The 22,627-nt window shown below is 42.7% G+C and overlaps 1 protein-coding gene across 1 annotated transcript; it reads left to right on the forward strand.

The window, feature by feature from the left end:
• The first annotated feature begins 11,129 nt into the window (after window positions 1-11,129).
• On the forward strand, window positions 11,130-14,928 carry LOC147880012 (pectin acetylesterase 6-like). The gene is made up of 12 exons (XM_087372079.1): window positions 11,130-11,319; window positions 11,565-11,647; window positions 11,736-11,862; window positions 12,094-12,194; window positions 12,324-12,410; window positions 12,503-12,627; window positions 13,251-13,311; window positions 13,408-13,458; window positions 13,652-13,729; window positions 13,850-13,955; window positions 14,065-14,201; window positions 14,833-14,928. Exons 1-12 carry the CDS (start codon window positions 11,166-11,168, stop codon window positions 14,926-14,928), a joined length of 1,206 nt encoding a protein of 401 aa, XP_087228205.1. The 5' UTR covers window positions 11,130-11,165.
• The last annotated feature ends 7,699 nt before the right edge of the window (window positions 14,929-22,627 follow it).

The raw sequence follows: 22,627 nt of genomic DNA on the forward strand, positions 1-22,627 counted from the left end.
ATTATTACTTTAATTTATTTCTTTTTAGGGAGAATTAATATATTCTTCTAGGCAAATATTAAATTTTTGATTTTAAGTCTTATTTTCTTTATTTTATGTTATTTTTTCATAAACTTTAAGTTAAATTGAATTTATTTATATTTCAAATTTTGTGATTTCAAAATTTTAAGTCTTATTTTCTTAATTTTACTTTATTTTTTCATAAACTTTAAGTTAAATTGAATTTATTTATATTTCAAATTTTGTGATTTCAAACTAATAAGAATTTACTTTGTCAAAGTTTAAACTTCTTATGATTGTGAATTAAGTTAAATTAATTTGAATTAAAAAAGAGTTTGGGGGTTTGGGTTTAAGGTTTGGGGATGAGGGTTTGGGGTTTCGGAGTCAGGGCTTAGGGTTTGGGGTTAGGGATTAGGGGTTTACAGTTTAGGGTTTGGGTTAGTGTTTAGGGCGTTAGTATTTGGGGGTTAGCGTTTAGGGTTTAGGGTTTAGGTTTTGGGATTCAGGGTTTAGGGATTAGGATTTAGGGTTTGGGGGTTAGGGTTTAGGGTTTGGGGGTTTAAGTTTAGGGTTTAGGGTTTAGGGTTTTGAGGTTTGGGTTGAGGGTTTAGGGTTTAGGGTTTTGAGGTTTGGGTTTAGGGTTTAGGGTTTTGCGGTTAGGTTTTAGGGTTTTAAGGTTTGGGAGTTAGGAATTAAGGTTTGGGAGTTTAGGGTTTAGGGTTTCTGGATTTAGGTTTAGGGTTTAGGGTTTGGAGTCAAGTTAAATTTATAGTTTTTATTATTTAAATTCAAATTTATTAAGATTTTAACTTGTTATTAATGTGAATGTTCAATTCTTATGAGTTGTAAGTAAATTAGTTTTTGAAAATATAAATTTTATCTTTTTTAAACTCACAACCTGAGTGTATTAAAAAGAATAATGGAAAATAGATTATTTTTTGCTTTTAATTCGCAAACTAAGGATATTAAAAAGAACAATGGAAAAGAAATTATTTCTTGCTTTTCTTCACTTCGACGGTTGGTGTAGTCTAGATTAGCATAGATTAGTTTGTCCTTAGAGGAGAGAACTCCAAAAAAACCAATTAAAGCCATGCTCAAAATTTCCCGACTAGTTCCTAATCGGAGTCGGTCCATTCGTTCACATTCGGTTTCACAGTCACAACAACCCTACCATTTAAGCAACGATTAAGGTTTTTAAACTTTCAAGATGATTGAGAGTTGTATTAGTGGACATGATAGATTACAGTTGAATCAGTTAAGGGACTAGACATAGCAGATTATATTTGTACCAGTTGTGGGAGTTGACAGAGCATTTTACACTTATATCAGTTGCGGGAGTTGACAGAGCATTTTGCACTTATATATGACAGACTTCAAATTTGTATTCAGAGATCATTGTAAATCCTTATTTTTTTTCACATTTATGCTCTAAGCCTTGTAAAGCCTTTTAGGCTATTCCCAAAGCATTTATGCTCTAAGCCTTGTAAAGCCTTTTAGGCTATTCCTAAAGCATGAAATCGACCCTTATATGATTGGGAAGAATAAAAACTTGAGGTGTATTAATTAACAATAAAGAAGGGACACCTCATGCTTGCACTACTTGTGCCAGGGAAGTACAAGGCCAAAAATATGGACGTGTACATGGCACCTTTGATAGAGAAGTTATAGATTTTATGGAGAGGAGTGCGGTCTTTGATATTTCCAGAGCTCCTAGACATACCAATGATATTTTGGTTAGGGGTATCTTGATGTGGACCATGCATGACTACCCAAGATATGGAGAGTGTGCAGGTACGTGGTCATTAGGGGAGAATTGGGGTCTCAAAAGGGCCTCATAAGGAATGGATTAGGGAATGCTTAGTGGGCTAATGTAAGGGGCTTGGAGGGCCCCAAAGAGGCCTAACCAGCCCAACCTAGGTGGGTTAAGCCCACATTTGAGCCCACCTCTCCCCCCATCAATGACAGGAGGGGGCCACTTTTTGAAATTTGAATTTCAAATTTCAAATGTCCCTCCCTCCCTCCCTCTCTCTCTCCCTCCGTCCCTCCCTCTCCCTCCCTCCCTCCCTCCCTCCCTCTCCCTCTCCCTCTCCCTCCCTCCCCCTCCCTCCTCCTCTCCCCTCCTCCATCTTGCTCCTCCTCCTCCCTCCTCCCTCTCCCCTCCTCCTACATCTCTAATTTACATAATGGAGAGCTGGCAAAGATGGAAAATATTACTATTGTGGCAATGCATAATAGTATGCAGGATCTCTAATTGCAAAACAAAGAACTCAGTGATGAAGCACATGCACTGGACTAAGAGCGACATGAATTGGAAGAATCAATCTAGAAGCTTGCTGAAAGCAAACAAGATTTGGAAAGGTCTATCTATGGCCAAGTTCAACGTGCTGTGGAGAATGAACGAGAGAAGTCGATAGAACGAGTATAAAAGTTGAAGGGAACACCTTTGGGACTGAAGGAGAGGACAAGACAATTGCAATCTATGGATGCATTGTCAACCAATAGTGGTGCCCAAAAGAGGAGAATACGGGCTACAAGGTTAGTTCCCCAAATTTTCAATGAAATTTCTTACCCCAAAATATTTGTGGTGTTGCATTCTTTCCACTAAGACTCATTTGTACTCTACTTTAGGAATTTCATGGAGGATGTGATGGGAACAATGGAAATGGATGATAGTGATCCTTCATAAATTCTAAGAAGTTTAATAAAGCCAAGTGATGTCATGGAAGTGTTGAAGCACCCTAGATAAAAAGGGCTATGTAAACAAGTTGCTAGAGAGGTAATGAAGGATTTCAAGGGCCTCGTCCAAGCAAAGGAGGCAAAGGAGGTGCTTGGAGCTTGTGATGCTGTTGGTGTAAGTCGTGAAGCTTACAACTCTGTTTTTAAAATTTTTCTCTTCTCACTAAGGCATATACTATGTTGAAGGGGGTGACTGAAAATACCTTGTTCCACACGTCCAAACCTCTCCCCTCTTTAATGCCCTTCATGTGGTCCCCCTCTCTCTTTAATTCTCCCCCCTTCCCCTCTCACGTAACTCTCAAGTAAGCTTCTCTCCCTCCCCCGTCTTTAATACTCCCCCCTTAAGTCTAATATTCCCACGTAAGCTTGGAGTGGAGGCTCCATCGACATTCCTTCAAGATCCCTAATGACAAGTGAGTGACTATTAAGACTACACATAGGGAGAAATCTTTAGTTGAGGGGTTTTTTTGATACCCCGTGAACACATGTGATACATAAGATTTCTTAGTAGTACACCTCTTAAGGTTGGATGCAAGCTATAGTGTAGAAGAAGCAAAGGAGGAAGTTGAATGTCTTAGGCAAGAGAAGCTTGGGAAATGTGAAGGAAAGAATGCAAACTAGAGTGTCTTTCTTATATGTAAATCCTATTTTTTAATAATTTGCTTTCATAATGACTAAATGGTGGCTAAGTGAAATAGTTGTTTTAAATTTTTTGCCTTGAATATATTAAACACCAAAATGGTGTACATATGCTTCATCTCTTAGTGAATTAAAAGACCAAATTAAAAAGGTGTAAATGTATACTAGCTGTCACTAAGACACTTATCTTCCTGTTTGTCCAAGGATGAAAATCACTCTATGCAAGTAGATGTCTAAGTTTCAAGAAATATTGTAATATTCATTTTCAGGCTATATATGTCTAAGTTTCAAGAAATATTGTAATATTCATTTTCAGGCTATATATGTACCTTACGAGGCACGTCCAAGGTTTTGAGATCTGCTCTATATCTTGCCTCTCCACAAGTAGGACACTCTCTTGCATCCTTATGTAGTCCACGAAACAAAACGCAATCGTTGACACATGCATGGATGCGCTTGTAATCTAATCCTCCAAGAGAGGTCACATGTTGCCTTGCCATATCTCTTGAGGTCGGTAATTTATTCTCCCTTGGAAGCATTTTACACAATAGCCTGCACGTGAAGACCATAAATGAGGAAAAGCATTCGAGTAATTGACCCACGTGCATAATTCATCATGTTTGCAAAATCGACTTTAAATTAAAGCTTACTTGAGTAATGCATTCAAACTTGCATTGCTCCATCCATAGATGGTTTGCAAGTTTAGTAACTCAAGGGAGGCACGTAGAACAGAGAATGTGCACCCCTCAAACAGTGGAGTCGATGCTGCGGTAAAAAGATCATCCTGCTCCATGCTATTATCCCTCCCTTGATGGACATATAAATCCCGCACCATATCATCAAACACCTCCTCCTCCACGGCTTCATGAGGTAATGGTGGAGGGCTACTATCACCATCACTCCATGCATCCGTAACGGTCCCTCCTGAAGATCCCACCTCATATCGTCGACGCTTCGCCTCCTCACGACGGGCATAGGGTAACATGTGCGGGTGTGGCACTGCATCCTGTATCAAATTAAAACGGGATCATTATAACTCAAACATATGAACACCCATAGGTATCTCAATCAACCTTAACTTACAAATCCTTACCCTGTTTACGGTCACATCCCATTCTCCATACTTTGAGATATGATTGAGCGTAATCCTGCGTGCACGATACATGTTTCCTCGACATCGATCACACAGACATTTGATTTTTTGCTCCAACCACATTTCGCGATGGTGGATACGGAGGGATTCATCCTCACTGGAGCTGCTTGTTGAAGATGGAGACATCCTACAAACAAACAACCCACCAAATTTGCTCTTCTTCAAATGCTTAACTTAAAAACTCTGTGTCACATCTAAATGCCCGTCTATCGTCGCGTCTAATGTCGTTGCGCGTCTAAATGCCCGTCTACTCTATGTATTTAAACGCGCCTGTAGACGCGCTAATAGACGCGCTTACTCTGTGTATTCAGACGCGACTATAGACGCGCTAATAGACGCGACTATACCCGCGACTTTTAAACCTGCTTTTCGGCGCGCCACTCGCTTTGCTTTTCTTTGAACTACTTAAACTTCGCGAGCGGCTTTCTTCCTTCTTTATTAGCAGTTCTATAGATTCGAAGCTTAAGAGAGAGCCTCCCATACACACACAGTTCCAAGCTTTCAGTCAAGACAAAGGGACCGTACCTACACAACTTGCTTCCAAGCCTAAAGAAGAGGAGGAGTATGAACAAGGAGAAGAAACAAGTTTGGAAAAGAAAGATCCTTCCATACCTTTTTCCAAGTAAGTCCTTTTGAAGTTGTTCTTGCTTGCTCTTTCCAGTTTTGTACTTTTTTGCATCCACGAAACGCAGCATCTAGGTATGAGCGACACGTTCTTTTGTCGGGCGAAACGTCCTTTTCCACTTTTGAGTATTCTGGACTGTCGGAGCACGTGTATACAGGTGTCTGAGGGCGCGTCTAAATGCGCGTCTACAGGCGCGTCTATTTGCGCGTCTGGCTTGCTACAGACACGCACAGACGCGGATATAGACGCTCAAACAGACGATCTGTTAAACGGAAGTTTAAACGAATTGTTAGACGCGCTGTTAGACGGATGTTTCGACGGGTTGTTAAACGCGCTTTTTAACGCACTGTTAGACGGGTGTTTTGATGGTCTGTTAGACGCGGTGATAGACACGCTTTTACTTGAACTGTTAAACGCTCTGTTAGACGCGTTTATAGACGCGAAGATTAGACGGGTCTATAGACGTGCTCTGACAGAGCCTCTTTTTTTTTTTTCCCCCTTTCTTCTCAACTCCCAAAGTAATAGATTTGTTTATTTTTTTCCAGTTTAACATGTGGGGAGGAAGTGCTTCTAGCTCACCTGATCCGCGTGAATCGATATGGAAGGATTTATATAATATTTTAGGGCACCCTCCTAGTCCTGCGGAGTTATATGGGTACATGACGGGTACCCTTAACACTCCCCAGGAGTCGGCAGTACAGACTCCGAGCCACCCCACACCGCCTGAGATCACCCCAGCGGAGTCCGCACAGCCGTCTTATGCCCCGTCTTATGCCCCTTCCCCCGTACCGTCTTATGCCCCTTCCCCCATGCCGTCTTATGTCCCTTCTGCCATGCCGTCTTATGCCCCTTCCCCCATGCCTTCAGGAGGTCCTTCTGCCTCAGCGAGCCGTCGTCGTACTCCCCAACCGTCGAGACTCGGTTCTCCAGCTACGAGTGGTCAGCGTAGTCCTGCGCAGTCCCCAGCTACGAGTGGTCAGCGTAGTCCCGCGCAGTCCCCAGCTACGAGTGGCTAGCGTACGAGCTCGACACGACAGGGTGGCAGGCGTAGTAGCAGGGAGAGCGGTGGCGGATGCATGGCACAGTGCTTTGGGCCATGTGGCGGTGAGGCCCAGGATGATGATTCCGATGATTTAGACGTGCCTCTGGGTGATGGTACGATTTATTATGACATCACCCAGACAGGAGGCATCTTGATGGATGCGCGGGGGAAGGATGTAATGGCCTTCATGTGCTCTGTAATTGCTAACAATTACAGAGATTGCTTTATCCACTATAAAGACCACCCAAAGAGGTTGGCTGATGAGACCCTCGCTACTGTTCGCTCTAGGTATCCTAACCCCCCCAATCGCCAGTTCACAGATAAATGGGGGAAGTCAAAGATTGTTACGATACTTAGCAATAAAAGATCTTCCCTTAAGAGGCAGGCACTAGCGGAGCTTGCCAGACTTGAGGCAGGTCAACCTCCAAGGGGCCCACCCCACACCGCTCAGAAGCGTGAGTGGAAGAAGGCAATGAAGTGAGCGAGGGAGGAGCCCAGTCTGTAGCACGTGGAGGCACGGAGGATCCAGATGGAGGAGTATGGGAGCGCGCATTTTGGAGCAGGGGGTGTTGAAGCATGGGAGGCCCAATTTGTAAGTATCGATCTCAAATTATATTGCTTATGTAGTTTATTAGGAGGTTGGTTGTTTCTTTGTACTAATCCCTCCACAAAGTGTATCGCGGTCATGCAGCTTGAGATCGTGGGCAGATACCCTACTCCAGTGGAGACAGCCTACCACCGCCACCATCGCAGAGGAGATACATGGAGGCACTTCTATGATGACGGGTTGATTACTGAGGAGCAGTATACCCGAGCGAGTGGACATGCCCCCCAGGTATTTGAAAGTAATTAAATAATGCCAAAATTATAAGTAAAGATTTGATTTTTCATACATTGATATATGTTGTCCCTTGTTTACAGGGTGCCCCTGCACAAGACGACGAGGAAGACGAGGAAGGAGGTGCAGAAGGGAGCGCAGAAGGCAGCGCATCAGGGAGCGTGGAAGGCAGCGAGGATTAGTCGTAGAAGTAGTGCTACTATTCTTTTTTGTACTTAAAGCCATTGGCTTGGCTTCGTGCCTCTTGTATATAGACTCCTCTTATTTTTTGTACTTGATGCCACATGACATGGCTTAGCTTTCTTATTTTTTGTACTTGGAGCCACATGACGTGGCTTAGCTTCGTGCTATATGTATATACAAGCACTTTTTGAGCTTTCAATTTTATTGCGTTTTGGAGTTGTAATATTTTATTTGGAATTGTAATTAAAATGAGGTTGGCTGTAAGAATTGAATTACAGAATGTGGATATGGGATTCTTGTAACTATATAGCATACACAACATACACAGTATTCTGTAAAATTTATAATTAAAAAAAGGCGTGTCTATCAGTGCGTTTACAAACGCGTTTATATTCGCGTCTGTCTGTTCGATATGCGTCTATACGTGCGTCTATCAAAGCGTTTATTTGCGCGTCTATTTACGCGTGTATGAGCGCGTCTATACGTGCGTAAGTCTGCTATATAGACGCGGGTCTCCTGACGCGCAAATAGACGCGCAAATAGACGCGCCCGTAAGTTTTTTATTTAGTTCATGAAACGCGTCTGTGCGCGCGTCTATGGGTGCTTTGTCTTGTTGTGTCTAAGTTTCAAGAAATATTGTAATATTCATTTTCAGGCTATATATGTACACCACCTCTCTCTGAGAACACCTCTCTTCTCATTTTTCCAAGGATCAAAATCACTCTATGCATTGCCATGCACATACATTGCCATGTACATGGAAACAATTGGGGGTTGCCATGCACATATGTGGTGCTTATTGACATTTCCACTTCAATTTGTCTAATCTAGTGGGAATTTGTCACTGCTCAATAATTTTACATCTCTGTGCACCCTTCAAATTATATTGTTAAATAGGGTTATAATGGGCCATGATGAGACATTGACGTCAAACTTTTGTGGGCATTGCCACTAGTGGTTTCGCCCTTCAAATATTCTTGGATAAGTTACTAGGAAGGTTTTTCACCATCCACTCTGATACCTATGAGGGATTTTACACCAGTTGATGCATTACAAAATGTTCAGAAGGTATCAAAGTTTATAATTTTGTGACAGTATGTAAGCACATAGATTCCTAGAGATTTTGAAAGGTGATGTAGGATCCTACATGAAGGCTAAAGGATGTTGGTCACAACTACTAGGGGACAATGTACATTGACATCAAATTTTATACAAAAATGTGGATTGACTTATTGTTGCTGGGTGTTTGAGGAGTGGGGTCTAGCTTGTTCATTTTCTTATTTTCTCCTCACACAAGGCAAATTTAGAGTGTTTAGGATGCAAGAGGGTGTCAAGGAGAGGAGTTGAAGAAACAAAAAGACAAGCAAGGTTGATGAGTGTATGTAAATGGGAAGGCATGAAAAACAAAGATATAATGTATCTGCTAGTAATGTGGCACAAAGTTCAAAACCATTTTTTGGTGTGGGGGATTCCAATGGCAAGCTTCTTACTAGTGCCATTTTTTGGTTTGAGGGCTCAATTTCTACTTGTAAAAAACATGCTCTATGCAACCTTCTCTTCTTTGAAAGTGATTGTTCGACAGTGACATTCTTGGATAGTGGTAATGCACAGCCCCTTAAGATAGGATGGAAGCTATTGAGGTTGATGGCATAAATTGAATGGCAATGTTGGATGAAATGTTGAAGGCAACTAGGACCTCTCTCTCTCTCTCTATCTGTGTGTGTGTGTGTGTGTATTTATATTTATACCTTATGTTTACATTTTAGAGAAACAAAAAAAGATAAGGTAGAAATTGAGAGATTGTGGGTGGATTGTTAAATTTAGAAAAAGACCTTGAAATTTTAAAGAGAAGGATTTTTCGAGTTGTAATTTTGAGGTCATTTTTGTTATATTTTAGTAAAAACAATCTAGCAAAATCTTGAAAATCAAGTTGTGAGGGTGACGTGAAGAAAAGCCAACCAAAAAGTTGAGCAAGAAAAAGCAAACACAAGATATTGAGGCTAGAAAAGTCAAAAGAGAAGGCTAATGTGCCATAATTTCTTGTTGTTGCCCCTTCCTCTCTCTCTCTCTCTCTCATTCTCTTATTCATAAGTAGACTAGTTGGTCAAAGCACCATGAAGTCACAGCTCTTCTTAGTTTTCTTCATCTTCTTCGTTGTAGACGTGAAGAAAAGGCAACCTTTGATGCAGGGGAGGCAAGCAAACAAAAGTTGCCCCCCCCTCTCTCTCTCTCCTTCACTTATTCATAAAGTAGACTAGTTGGCCAAAGCACCATGAAGTCATAGCTCTTCTTAGTTTTCTTCATCTTTTTCGCCGTAGAGGTGAAGAAAAGCCAACCTTTGATGCAGGGGAGGCAAGCAAAGAAAAGTTTAGACTCTAGATATTGAGGCTACAAAAGTCAAAAGAGAAGGCTAGTCTTCCATTTCTTGTTGCTGCCTTAGATATGCTCCCTATTCACATCTATGCTCCCTACCAATTAATTAGTTTGTTTTGTATGCTCCCTATTCGCATCTATGCTCCCTACCAATTAATTAGTTTGTTTTGTATGCTCCCTATTTGCATCTATGCTCCCTACCAATCGATTAGTTAGTTTTTTTTTTCTTTTTGCACAAAATAAACCAAAATTGTATTATGGAAAGAGAAAGGAAATGTACAAAGAAAAGAAAACAGCCGCCTTCAGATAGGCATAAGCAGGCACAAAGGCATTTACAACCAAATAGAGCTTAAGCTTTTCATAGCTTCATTCTTGTGACCAAAATGCTGCAAAGCCCTTTGAATGTCTTGGATCACCTCAGGTGCAATTTGTCTCCCAAATCGTGTTCTCTGAAAGACTAAATCGTTGCGATAGTTCCAGATGTTAGCCAGGGCGATAGCTCTAATCAGTTGCCAGCAGACATAAAGGCAATCATTTAGTCCTCTAGCATCTCCCAGAAGGGCCATCTTCCACTTTATCTTGATATGGACGTAGGCTGCACTCAGAGTTCTGCTGATTTGTTTCCATACTTCTCTAGAATAAAAACAGTCCCATAGAACATGCATGTGTGTCTCCTTAAAGGCATTACATAAGGAGCATATCGACCCCACATTAGGCTTCCATTTAACAATTCTTTCTCTGACTGGAGCTTGCCAATCAGAACCCTCCAAAAGCATGAGATTGAGGCTAAACGATGGGGTAGCCTTCCACACCCTTCTTAGCCTAGCTGACCACACAGTAACTGTATTAAATGGGCCATGGAATTTCCATTTATCTTTGGCCAAACATGCCACTGGTCCCCGAGTTTGAGTCCTTGAGCTCTTTTAGGCTAACCTTCGAGAGCGGTTTGTTGTGTATGCTCCCTATTCGCATCTATGCTCCCTACAAATTAATTAGTTTGTTTTGTATGCTCCCTCTTCGCATCTAACCAATTAATTAGTTTGTTTTGATCCATTAGAGGCTTAATTAAGCTATGTTTATGTAAAGCTTAATTTATTTTTGCTTTGATTAGCTTATGTTTCTTTATGGCTTAATGTAAGGCATATACTATGTTGAAGGGGCTTTCCCAAACTTTCAAGAAAAGGATGGAACTCAAAACCTTTCTCTTCTCACTAAGGCATATACTATGTTGACGGGGCGACTGAAAAGACCTTGTTCCACACGTCCAAACCTCTCCCCTCTTTAATGCCCTTCATGTGGACCCCCCTCTCTCTTTAATTCTCCCCCCTTCCCCTCTCACGTAACTCTCACGTAAGCTTCTCTCCCTCCCCCGTCTTTAATACTCCCCCCTTAAGTTTAATTATTCCTTATGCCCCACCCCAACACACATTAGTTAATTGATTTTTCACGCTGGGCGGTCCTATCGAGGCTACAAAAGCCAAAAGAGAAAGGCTATTCTGCCATTTCTTGTTGTTGCCCCTCTCTCTCTCTCTCTCTCTCTTTCTCTTATTCATAGTGACTAGTTGGCCAAAGCACCATGAATTCTCCGCTCTTCTCCGATTTCTTCTTCTTCTTCTTCTTCTTCGTCTTCCTTATCAACCTCTCCGCCTCCTCTTCTCCCTCTGCTCCTCCTTCTCATCCTCTCGTCAACCTCACCCTCCTTCCCCCCTCCTCCTTCCTTTCTGGCGCTGGTACTCTACTGCCCCTCTTTCTGCTCCTCCCTCGCTTTCTTTTCATCATCATTCATGTCTAGTTCTACTTTGCGTGTGTACTTGTGGAACAACACTTCTTACTATCGACGCTTTGCTATCTTTGCTTAGATAGTCACTCCATCTCTCAATCTTCTTCAGCAATATCGGCAAGTCTGTGTCGATTCTGCCAATCAATTCATTAATTGCAATGGGCCTGATATATATTTACGCATGTCTGTTTGCAGTGTGCTTGGACGGAACTCTCCCAGCCTACAATTTCGATCGAGGCAATGGGTGTGGAATAAATAAATGGATTATTCACCTACAGGTAAGGTTTTAATGACATTAGATGAAAGGATCACCTACTTCACGCTTCTGTGAGTAACCCGATGATATGATATATTGTTTTGTACCAGGGAGGAGCATGGTGCAACAGCGATCAAAATTGCCTATCCCGGAGTTTTACAGATTTAGGGTCGTCTAATTACATGAGCGCAGTCAGCTTTTACGGACATTTGAGCAGCGTACCCACGGAAAATCCTGGTTTGCTTATTTCTCCTGCGTGCTCGTCCATCGTAGTGCAACGGGCTCTTCTTGATTTACAAGGCGTTGGTGCAATGAATACATTTATATAACCATGATTGTAGGTTTGTTGTGTCGATCTTTGCCCATAGTAGTGCAATGAGAGCTGCAAATTTTCGGGGGATGGCGAATTATTGGGTTCACATTACAGCCAGATTACTAAGGGCGCACACCCCTGTCCTGGCACTGCAGGTTTCTATAACTGGAACAGAATCTTTGCCAGATACTGTGACGGAGCATCCTTCAGTGGGAATGTGGACTCCGTTGTGCAAGTCACAGCCTCGCCAAACCAGGTCAAACTTTGCCAATGTATAAAGGACGATTCGAATTGAGACGTTCCAAGTTTCACCAGTCCTCCCAATTAATTCGATGTTCTTAGGCTGACGATATTCTTAAAAATGTTCCGTCGCACTTGATCGCAGACGTACTCGCTTTATTACAGAGGTCAAAGGATCTGGCAAGCACTCATTGACGATCTGTTGAGCAAAGGCATGAAGAATGCTGAAAAGGTATTTTGCAAAGGAGTGCTCAGTATGGCCAAGAAAGAGGCAGTCTCATGACTCACGAGACATACTCTAATATAACAATTATTCTGTGTCAGATAATTCTCTCCGGGGACTCGGCTGGGAGTTTGGCAGCCTTTCACCATTGCAACCAACTAAGAGACTTGATGCCGGCGGAAACCGACGTAAAATGCTTGTACGATGGAGGTTTCTTCCTTGATGTGTAAGTCGTTTTCCTAGACGTCCCTCAGTCCCAATCCTCTTGATGAATGCCTATTCGAAATAATATCCTTAAACAATGGATCGAAAGTCTGCTCACGCGAGAATCAGGTACTCGTAGCGTCAAGCATATCTTTCATCGCATCTCAGGTCACGAAGACAAAGCACATAAAAACTACAGCAATCGAAAGATAATAAAAATAAATAAAAATCAGAGCCTCCCTGTATTCAATCATCTACTACCTCTTCTACGGATCAGTAATTTCCAACCAAAATATAGGATAGACTTTAAAGTCCTTAGAGAAAAGGAAGGATGACATTAAACATTAAGAGAGATCTGCTGGAAACGCCGGCGTCCACGCCTGCCTCCCAACTGAATCTGCAAGAAGTGAATTCTCACAACAACGAAGCTTCATGAATCACCATACTAAAATGAACTGTAGAAAACAAGTTTGCTTCTTCCAAGAATTTAGCTCGATTCCTCAGCGCTGCAGTCTCTTCCCCCCATTCGTAAGAGGAATAAACTATCGATAGGGGGAAATTGGTAAGCGTCATCAGACGAGAGAGTATGGATGAATACAATAATTCCAGGCTGGAAGTAACAAAATTTCCTTCACATTTGTGCAGACCAGATGTCGCAGGAAATTATTCATTTAGGGCATTCTACAGGGACGTGGTTACGCTGCAGGTGAATATACGCAGAAGATCTATCCTGCAAGAAGATCATTATAGAGATGATTAGGCTTTCTGCGAGTCTAACTTTCGGCCCTTTGTCAATTCACAGAATGTTACTATACTACCCACTGAGTGTATGGCAATCATGGAACCTGGTCAGGTATGTTGAGAAATTCTGAGTATTCATGTTGCTTTTTCAGGCATTGCAGCTTGCTATGCTTCACTTCTTGCCTTGAAACAATGTATGTTGCGCACGCAGCTTGCAGCTATGCTTGACTTCTTGCCTTGAAACAATTTATGTTGCGTACGCAGCTTGCTATTCTTGACTTCTCGTAGAATCGTTGTGCACGCAGTGCTTCTTTCCACAGTACACACTGGCGTATATCAACGTCCCTTCGTTTATCCTACAATCTTTCTACGACAGTTATCAAGTAATGCTCAAACTCTTAGTTATATTGATGTTTTCTTGCTCGAAACTAATTAAGAATGTGTCTCACGAGTTGGAAGCCGCATAATGGATTGATACTGTGTATTAATGCACCTGTTTGTAGCTGCAAAATGTCTTAGCTCCACCCTCGGCGGATCCACAGGGAGTGTGGAAGGCTTGCACCGGCAATCTCGGGGCGTGCACAGCTGCAGAGCTGTTCACGTTGCAAGGTGACATGACAGACACCTTCTGGCTCTAAAATTCCGTTATGTGGATCGAAAGGATATTGACAAGGATGATGTTGAATTGCATTGTTGAATTGTCTGATATCGTGCACAGAGTTTCGAGGTACACTGTTGTCAGCACTTGGACCCTTAGAAGGCAATCAAAGCTGGGGCATGCAAGTCGAGTCTTGCCTCTTTCATACAAAAAGCCTCAGCCCTGAATGGAGTGGATCTTCCATGGTCAACAACATGGTAACCATCAATACACCACAATGAAATCTAAAAATCTCAATCTTGGTAACCATTAATACACGAATGAAATCTGAAAATCTCAATCTCTATGTGTGCGTATGTGTATATATATATGTGTGCGCACGAGTTCACGCCATGCGTGATTTCACAAAAAATAGTGTGTGCACATATGTGTTCGTGTGTGTGTATTTGTGAATTCACAAAAATGTGTGTTTGTATGTGTGTGTGTATGTGTGTTCACACATACATACATATGTATGTACGTACGTATGTATGTATGTATATATGCATGGGTGCACGTGCACACACGCACACGCACACACATGTGCAAGTACATGCACACATGCATAATGCATACATGTGTGTGCATAGGTGTGCACACACTTGTGCAGCTTATGCATGCATGTGTATGCAAATGCACGTGCATGTGCACACACACACGCACACGCACACATGCACACACACGCACGCACACACGGGTACGCGCACACACACACACACATACACAAACAAACACACATATGCATACCACATTGAGGCAGGGATGCACATATACATTCACACGTATAATACATTGAAGGAATTTTCAAGTGTACTCATGATTATTAATGTGTGTATTGTTGAATGACAGACTCTTATTCAGGCTTTCACTAAATGGTACTTTGAAGCAAAGGAACTAGTGCAAAACATTGATTGTGCATACCCATGTAATGACACCTGCCAGTGAGATAACCTTTGCTAAATTTTATTTGGATAACTTTGAGCTTCCCTTGAGAAATCACAATTAAAGAAGTAATCTCTTCAGGGTTCAACTACATAGTCTACATTATCTATTTTACTCGGGGGGGTCACTCATCATATGTAACCCTATCATGTGAGTTCAACAGAAGGATTTTTTTTTATTTCTAAAATTTACAGAAATAAATATACATAAGGGACTCTTTAAAATAGTTTTGGAAAAAATTTACAGATTTGTATAGAAAAGGGGTACATTTTATTAATGAAAATTTTCACAGATAAGGGACTTTAAATATAGGCCTTGAACGCACGTGATATAGATGGTTTATACATAGTGACCGCCCTGAGCTATTTTATGGTGGAATCACATTCACATGTCCTTCAGTCCAAGTACCATAGATGGAGCCAATGTAGACAAGAGAGGATTGATGCAATATGGGTCCAAAAATAGTAGTTTGACAATGATTATAACAATAATGACACAAGAAGAGGGCAAACAGGTCATATCCTATTTGATGCATATGTATTACAAACCTTCACTACAAGGCATAGGCCCTTTTTCGGCAAAAATACCGATGTTTTTTACACTATTAAAAAAAAAAAAAAGAGCGCAAAGGTCGTTATAAATGTCGAAAAAGAACGGTCCACAACAAGACAAAGCACCCATAGACGCGCACACAGACGCGTTTCATGAACTAAATAAAAAACTTACGGGCGCGTCTATTTGTGCGTCAGGAGACCCGCGTCTATTAGCGCGTCTATATATCAGACTTACGCGCGTATAGACGCACTCATACACGCGTAAATAGACGCGCAAATAAACGCTTTGATAGACGCGCGTATAGACGCATATCGAATAGACAGACGCGAATATAAACGCATTTGTAAACGCACTGATAGACGCGCCTTTTTTTTAATTTTAAATTTTACAGAATACTGTGTATGTTGTGTATGCTATATAGTTACAAGAATCCCATAGCCACATTCTGTAATTCAATTCTTACAGCCAACCTCATTTTAATTACAATTCCAAATAAAATATTACAACTCCAAAACGCAATAAAATTGAAAGCTCAAAAAGTGCTTGTATATACATATAGCACGAAGCTAAGCCACGTCATGTGGCTCCAAGTACAAAAAATAAGGAAGCTAAGCCATGTCATGTGGCTTCAAGTACAAAAAATAAGAGGAGTCTATATACAAGAGGCACGAAGCCAAGCCAATGGCTTTAAGTACAAAAAAGAATAGTAGCACTACTTCTACGACTAATCCTCGCTGCCTTCCACGCTCCCTGATGCGCTGCCTTCTGCGCTCCCTTCTGCACCTCCTTCCTCGTTTTCCTCGTCGTCTTGTGCAGGGGCGCCCTGTAAACAAGGGACAACATATATCAATGTATGAAAAATCAAATCTTTACTTATAATTTTGGCATTATTTAATTACTTTCAAATACCTGGGGGGCATGTCCAGTCGCTCGGGTATACTGCTCCTCAGTAATCAACCCGTCATCATAGAAGTGCCTCCATGTATCTCCTCTGCGATGGTGGCGGTGGTAGGCTGTCTCCACTGGAGTAGGGTATCTGCCCACGATCTCAAGCTGCATGACCGCGATACACTTTGTGGAGGGATTAGTACAAAGAAACAACCAACCTCCTAATAAACTACATAAGCAATATAATTTGAGATCAATACTTACAAATTGGGCCTCCCATGATTCAACACCCCCTGCTTCAAAATGCGTGCTCCCATACTCCTCCATCTGGATCCTCCATGCCTCCACGTGCTGCAGACTGGGCTCCTCCCTCGCTGACTTCATTGCCTTCTTCCACTCACGCTTCTGAGTGGTGTGGGGCGGGCCCCTTGGAGGTTGACCTGCCTCAAGTCTGGCAAGCTCCGCTAGTGCCTGCCTCTTAAGGGAAGATCTTTTATTGCTAAGTATCGTAACAATCTTTGACTTCCCCCATTTATCTGTGAACTGGCGATTGGGGGGGTTAGGATACCTAGAGCGAACAGTAGCGAGGGTCTCATCAGCCAACCTCTTTGGGTGGATAAAGCAATCTCTGTAATTGTTAGCAATTACAGAGCGCATGAAGGCCATTACATCCTTCCCCCGTGCATCCATCAAGATGCCTCCTGTCTGGGCGATGTCATAATAAATCGTACCATCACCCAGAGGCACGTCTAAATCATCGGAATCATCATCCTCGGCCTCACCGCCACATGGCCCAAAGCACTGTGCCATGCATCTGCCACCGCTCTCCCTGCTACTACGCCTGCCACCCTATCGTGTCGAGCTCGTACGCTGGCCACTCGTAGCTGGGGACTGCGCAGGACTATGCTGACCACTCGTAGCTGGAGAACCGAGTCTCGACGGCTGGGGAGTACGTTGATGGCTCGCTGAGGCAGAAGGACCTCCTAAAGGCATGGGGGAAGGGGCATAAGACGGGATGGCAGAAGGGACATAAGATGGCATGGGGGAAGGGGCATAAGACGGTACGGGGGAAGGGGCATAAGACGGCTATGCGGACTCCGCTGGGGTGATCTTAGGCGGTGTGGGGTGGCTCGGAGTCTGTACTGCCGACTCCTGGGGAGTGTTAAGGGTACCCGTCATGTACCCGTATAACTCCGCAGGACTAGGAGGGTGCCCTAAAATATTATATAAATCCTTCCATATCGATTCACGCGGATCAGGTGAGCTAGAAGCACTTTCTCCCCACATGTTAAACTGGAAAAAAATAAACAAATCTATTACTTTGGAAGCTGAGAAGAAAGGGGGGGAAAAAAAAAAGAGGCTCTGTCAGAGCGCGTCTATAGACCCGTCTAATCTTCGCATCTATAAACGCGTCTAACAGAGCGTTTAACAGTTCAAGTAAAAGCGCGTCTATCACCGCGTCTAACAGATCGTCAAAACACCCGTCTAACAGTGCGTTAAAAAGCGCGTTTAACAACCCGTCGAAACATCCGTCTAACAGCGCGTCTAACAATTCGTTTAAACTTCCATTTAACAGATCGTCTGTTTGAGCGTCTATATCCGCGTCTGTGCGTGTCTGTAGCAAGCCAAACGCGCAAATAGACGCGCCTGTAGATGCGCGTTTAGACGCACCCTCAGACGCCTGTATACACGCGCTCCGACAGTCGAGAATACTCAAAAGTGGAAAAGGACGTTTCGCCCGACAAAAGAACGTGTCGCTCATACCTAGATGCTGCGTTTCGTGGATGCGAAAAAGTACAAAACTGGAAAGAGCAAGCAAGAACAACTTCAAAAGGACTTACTTGGAAAAAGGTATGGAAGGATCTTTCTTTTCCAAACTTGTTTCTTCTCCTTGTTCGTACTCCTCCTCTTCTTTAGGCTTGGAAGCAAGCTGTGTAGGTACGGTCCCTTTGTCTTGAGTGAAAGCTTGGAACTGTGTGTGTATGGGAGGCTCTCTCTTAAGCTTCGAATCTATAGAACTGCTAATAAAGAAGGAAGAAAGCCACTCGCGAAGTTTAAGTAGTTAAAATAAAAGCAAAGCGAGCGGCGCACCGAAAAGCAGGTTTAAAAGTCGCGGGTATAGTCGCGTCTATTAGCGCGTCTATAGTCGCGTCTGAATACACAGAGTAAGCACGTCTATAGTCGCGTCTATTAGCGCGTCTACAGGCGTGTTTAAATACACAGAGTAGACGGGCATTTAGACGCGCAAATAGACGCGACATTAGACGCGACGATAGACGAGCATTTAGACACGACACAGAGTTTTTAAGTTAAGCATTTGAAGAAGAGCAAATTTGGTGGGTTGTTTGTTTGTAGGATGTCTCCATCTTCAACAAGCAGCTCCAGTGAGGATGAATCCCTCCGTATCCACCATCGCGAAATGTGGTTGGAGCAAAAAATCAAATGTTTGTGTGATCGATGTCGAGGAAACATGTATCGTGCACGCAGGATTACGCTCAATCATATCTCAAAGTATGAAGAATGGGATGTGACCGTAAACAGGGTAAGGATTTGTAAGTTAAGGTTGATTGAGATACCTATGGGTGTTCATATGTTTGAGTTATAATGATCCCGTTTTAATTTGATACAGGATGCAGTGCCACACCCGCACATGTTACCCTATGCCCGTCGTGAGGAGGCGAAGCGTCGGCGATATGAGGTGGGATCTTCAGGAGGGACCGTTACGGATGCATGGAGTGATGGTGATAGTAGCCCTCCACCATTACCTCATGAAGCCGTGGAGAAGGAGGTGTTTGATGATATGGTGCGGGATTTATATGTCCATCAAGGGAGGGATAATAGCATGGAGCAGGATGATCTTTTTACCGCAGCATCGACTCCACTGTTTGAGGAGTGCACATTCTTTGTTCTACATGCCTCCCTTGAGTTACTAAACTTGCAAACCATCTATGGATGGAGCAATGCAAGTTTGAATGCATTACTCAAGTAAGCTTTAATTTAAAGTCGATTTTGCAAACATGATGAATTATGCGCGTGGGTCAATTACTCGAATGCTTTTCCTCATTTATGGTCTTCACGTGCAGGCTATTGTGTAAAATGCTTCCAAGGGAGAATAAATTACCGACCTCAAGAGATATGGCAAGGCAACATGTGACCTCTCTTGGAGGATTAGATTACAAGCGCATCCATGCATGTGTCAACGATTGCGTTTTGTTTCGTGGACTACATAAGGATGCAAGAGAGTGTCCTACTTGTGGAGAGGCAAGATATAGAGCAGATCTCAAAACCTTGGACGTGCCTCGTAAGGTATTGCAACATTTTCCCATAATCCCTCGCATCCAACATATGTTCAAGTGCAAATCTATTGCAGAGCTCATGTCATGGCATTCCTCCCATCGATCAACCGATGGCAAGTGGAGAACTCCTGCGGACTCTCCTGCATGGAAGCATATTGAAGACACATGGCCAAGCTTCAAGGAAGAACCTAGGAGCTTGAGACTTGGATTGGGTATGGATGGTGTGAACCCATTTGGTCTCAAAAGCACGTCTTACAGTGTATGGCCAGTGGTATTGGTGAATTACAATCTTCCACCCTCTATGGCTATTAAGAAAGGACATGTCATGCTGTCCCTTCTAACTCCAGGGAAACATAAAGTCAAAAACCCTGATGTTTATTTGGAGCCCTTGATTGATGAGCAAGAGATACTTTGGAGAGGTATCAAGGTGCATGATGTGAGCAGGCCTCCCTCGTCACGAGACTTCAACTACAAAGCAGTCTTGATGTGGACGATGCATGACTTCCCAGGCTATGGCGAGTGTTCAGGTAAGAATTGGATTTTTTAATTATGAATAGGCAAGGACGTGGCACCCTAAACCCACCTTCCACTCTTAATTGCATCTATTGTTTCAGGTCTCACTACATCGGGTTACCATGCATGTCCTGTTTGTGGTCCTTCGCTAGTTGCCTCACGGGCAGACGCATTGAATAAGGTCATTTATGAGAATCACCATGGATTTCTCCCACCTGATCATCCTAGATATGTTGCGCCTTGGAATGAAGTCCTCCCATAATCACTCACTGCGGGAGATTGGATGAGAATTTGGGACGGATCCACGACTCCTCCACCACTTGGCATGAGCCGGTAAGGATTTGTAACTATTGGCTGGAAGTAAAGATTGGCTATATTGGTTGAAAGTGAAGATTGCACGCTAACACTTTATTTTGTTTAGATACTCCATCTTTTATCGTTTACCATATTGGTCCCACCTCAAGATCAATCACCTGCTCGATCCCATGCATATCTTCAAGAATGTGGCATCTACCATTTGGGAGCATTTGAATGGGACACGAGATTCGGCAGGCATAAGGGAGGATCTACGTACCACAGGGAGGATGCGTGAAGCTTGGCCTCAAGAGAGACCAAATGGGTGTGTTTTTTTACCTCGTGCACCGTGGATGTTATCAAAGCTAGAGATGGCGACGGTGAAGCGTGCTATTACTACAATTCGTACTCCCACTGGATGCATGAGGTGTTTGAAGGGAGCCTTTACAAAGAGCAAGAAAAGAGGTGTAGAGCAATTATATGGCTTGAAATCTCATGATTGGCACAAGATGCTCCAAGTAAGTATTTTATATGCGTAATATCTTTTTCCTTTCAAATTTGTGAGTGAATAGCTATAAGCAACTAATAAACCACCTCCTCGCGGGTTCAGTTCATACTACCTACTAGCATTTCACGTAGTGCATCAAAGGACGTGAAAGATTGTATTTATAAGATGGGCGAGCTTGTGAGGTATGTGAGCTCAAAGGAAATAGATCCCACCACGCTTGAGAATGCTCGAGTTAGTGGAGGCGGTTTGTTTAGTGGAGGAGACATTTCCACGTTCTATTCTCACAAGCCAACTACATCTCATAGTGCATTTGGTGGATGAGATTGCTATATGCGGTACTATACATGCACGATGGTTGTTCTTCCTCGAGTGCTTCATGAAGACCTTGAAGGGCTTCGTGAGACAAAATGCAAGACCCGAAGGTAGCATGGCCCAGGGTTGGTTGGTACAAGAGTCACTTGTATATATTTCTGAGTTTCTTGTTGATGTGGATAGCTCTCTCCCACGACTATGGAGAGATGATGAAGACCTAAGGATGACCTCTATTGTGCCTCAAGGAAGAGGACGCAACAAAGTAATAGACACGGAGTTGCGTAATAGTATCAACCTCTTTTGCGTGCTTAATAGTGATGTGATGAAAAGATGGGTGACAAGATACGAGGATGCAAAGGCAAGAAGACAAGAAGAAAGGGCCCTCTTTCGTACACACCACGGATCTCGTGTGCCATACCCTCAGCGTCTAAGAGCACTTCCAAAGGATATTCATGTGGATTGGCTACTTGATGAAATGGAGAAAGCAGAGAAAGACGAGGGGATGCATATCACAATGGAAGAATGGGAGTATGCTAGGGGATGCATGAGCAAGGTCGGTATATAGAATGTTATGCATAAGTTAGGAGGTTTTTATAATTTAGATTGCTTATTTAATTGATTTTTTCTTGGTGTAGTGCACTATGTTCAATGCTATATGGTGTGAGGGCAAGCATTTTCGAACACAACGGATTGATGATAAGAGAAACACACAAGATTGCAGCGTCATTGCTAGCTTTGAGGGAGCCAATGGAGTCATGGATGATTATTGTGGCATAATCCAAGATATCATTATGCTTGACTTTTGATGCTTCTTTGTGTATGTTTTGGATGTAAAGTGGTTTAAGGACGTGGTGGAAAGAGGCCCTAATGCAACAATCAAACGCCATGCAAGTGGCTTTGTAACTATTGACTCCACAAAGTTTTGGCAAAGTAGGAAGGACACACTAATACTACCGCAACAATGTGAACAGGTACTGTGCACACACATAAAAATACGCGCTTTTAAATATTTGATGCAAGAAAAGTAACATGATTGTATTTGTGTTTGAATTAGGTTGTCTATCAACCAATGGTGGATAATAATAGGTGGTGGCATGTCATACCTATTATGCCATGTTCCAAAGTGATGTATAGTACATTTACTAATATGGAGCGTATGGAGGATGATCATGCCCATGGACGTGATGATGACCGTGATACAAGAGAGGAGGATGATCATGAGATAGGAGATATAGATATTGAGGCCGGCATTACCCGTGAGGACGAGCCTACCATTGGAGATCTTGATTTCGATTAGCACATGAGTGGCACAAGTAGTAGTGGGTTGAATGTATTT

The sequence above is a fragment of the Dipteris shenzhenensis genome, chromosome 33 (genome assembly GCF_047967505.1).
Source record: "Dipteris shenzhenensis isolate YYH24624 ecotype China chromosome 33, Dip_SZ_1.0, whole genome shotgun sequence".
In the NCBI taxonomy this organism is placed as follows: domain Eukaryota; kingdom Viridiplantae; phylum Streptophyta; class Polypodiopsida; order Gleicheniales; family Dipteridaceae; genus Dipteris; species Dipteris shenzhenensis.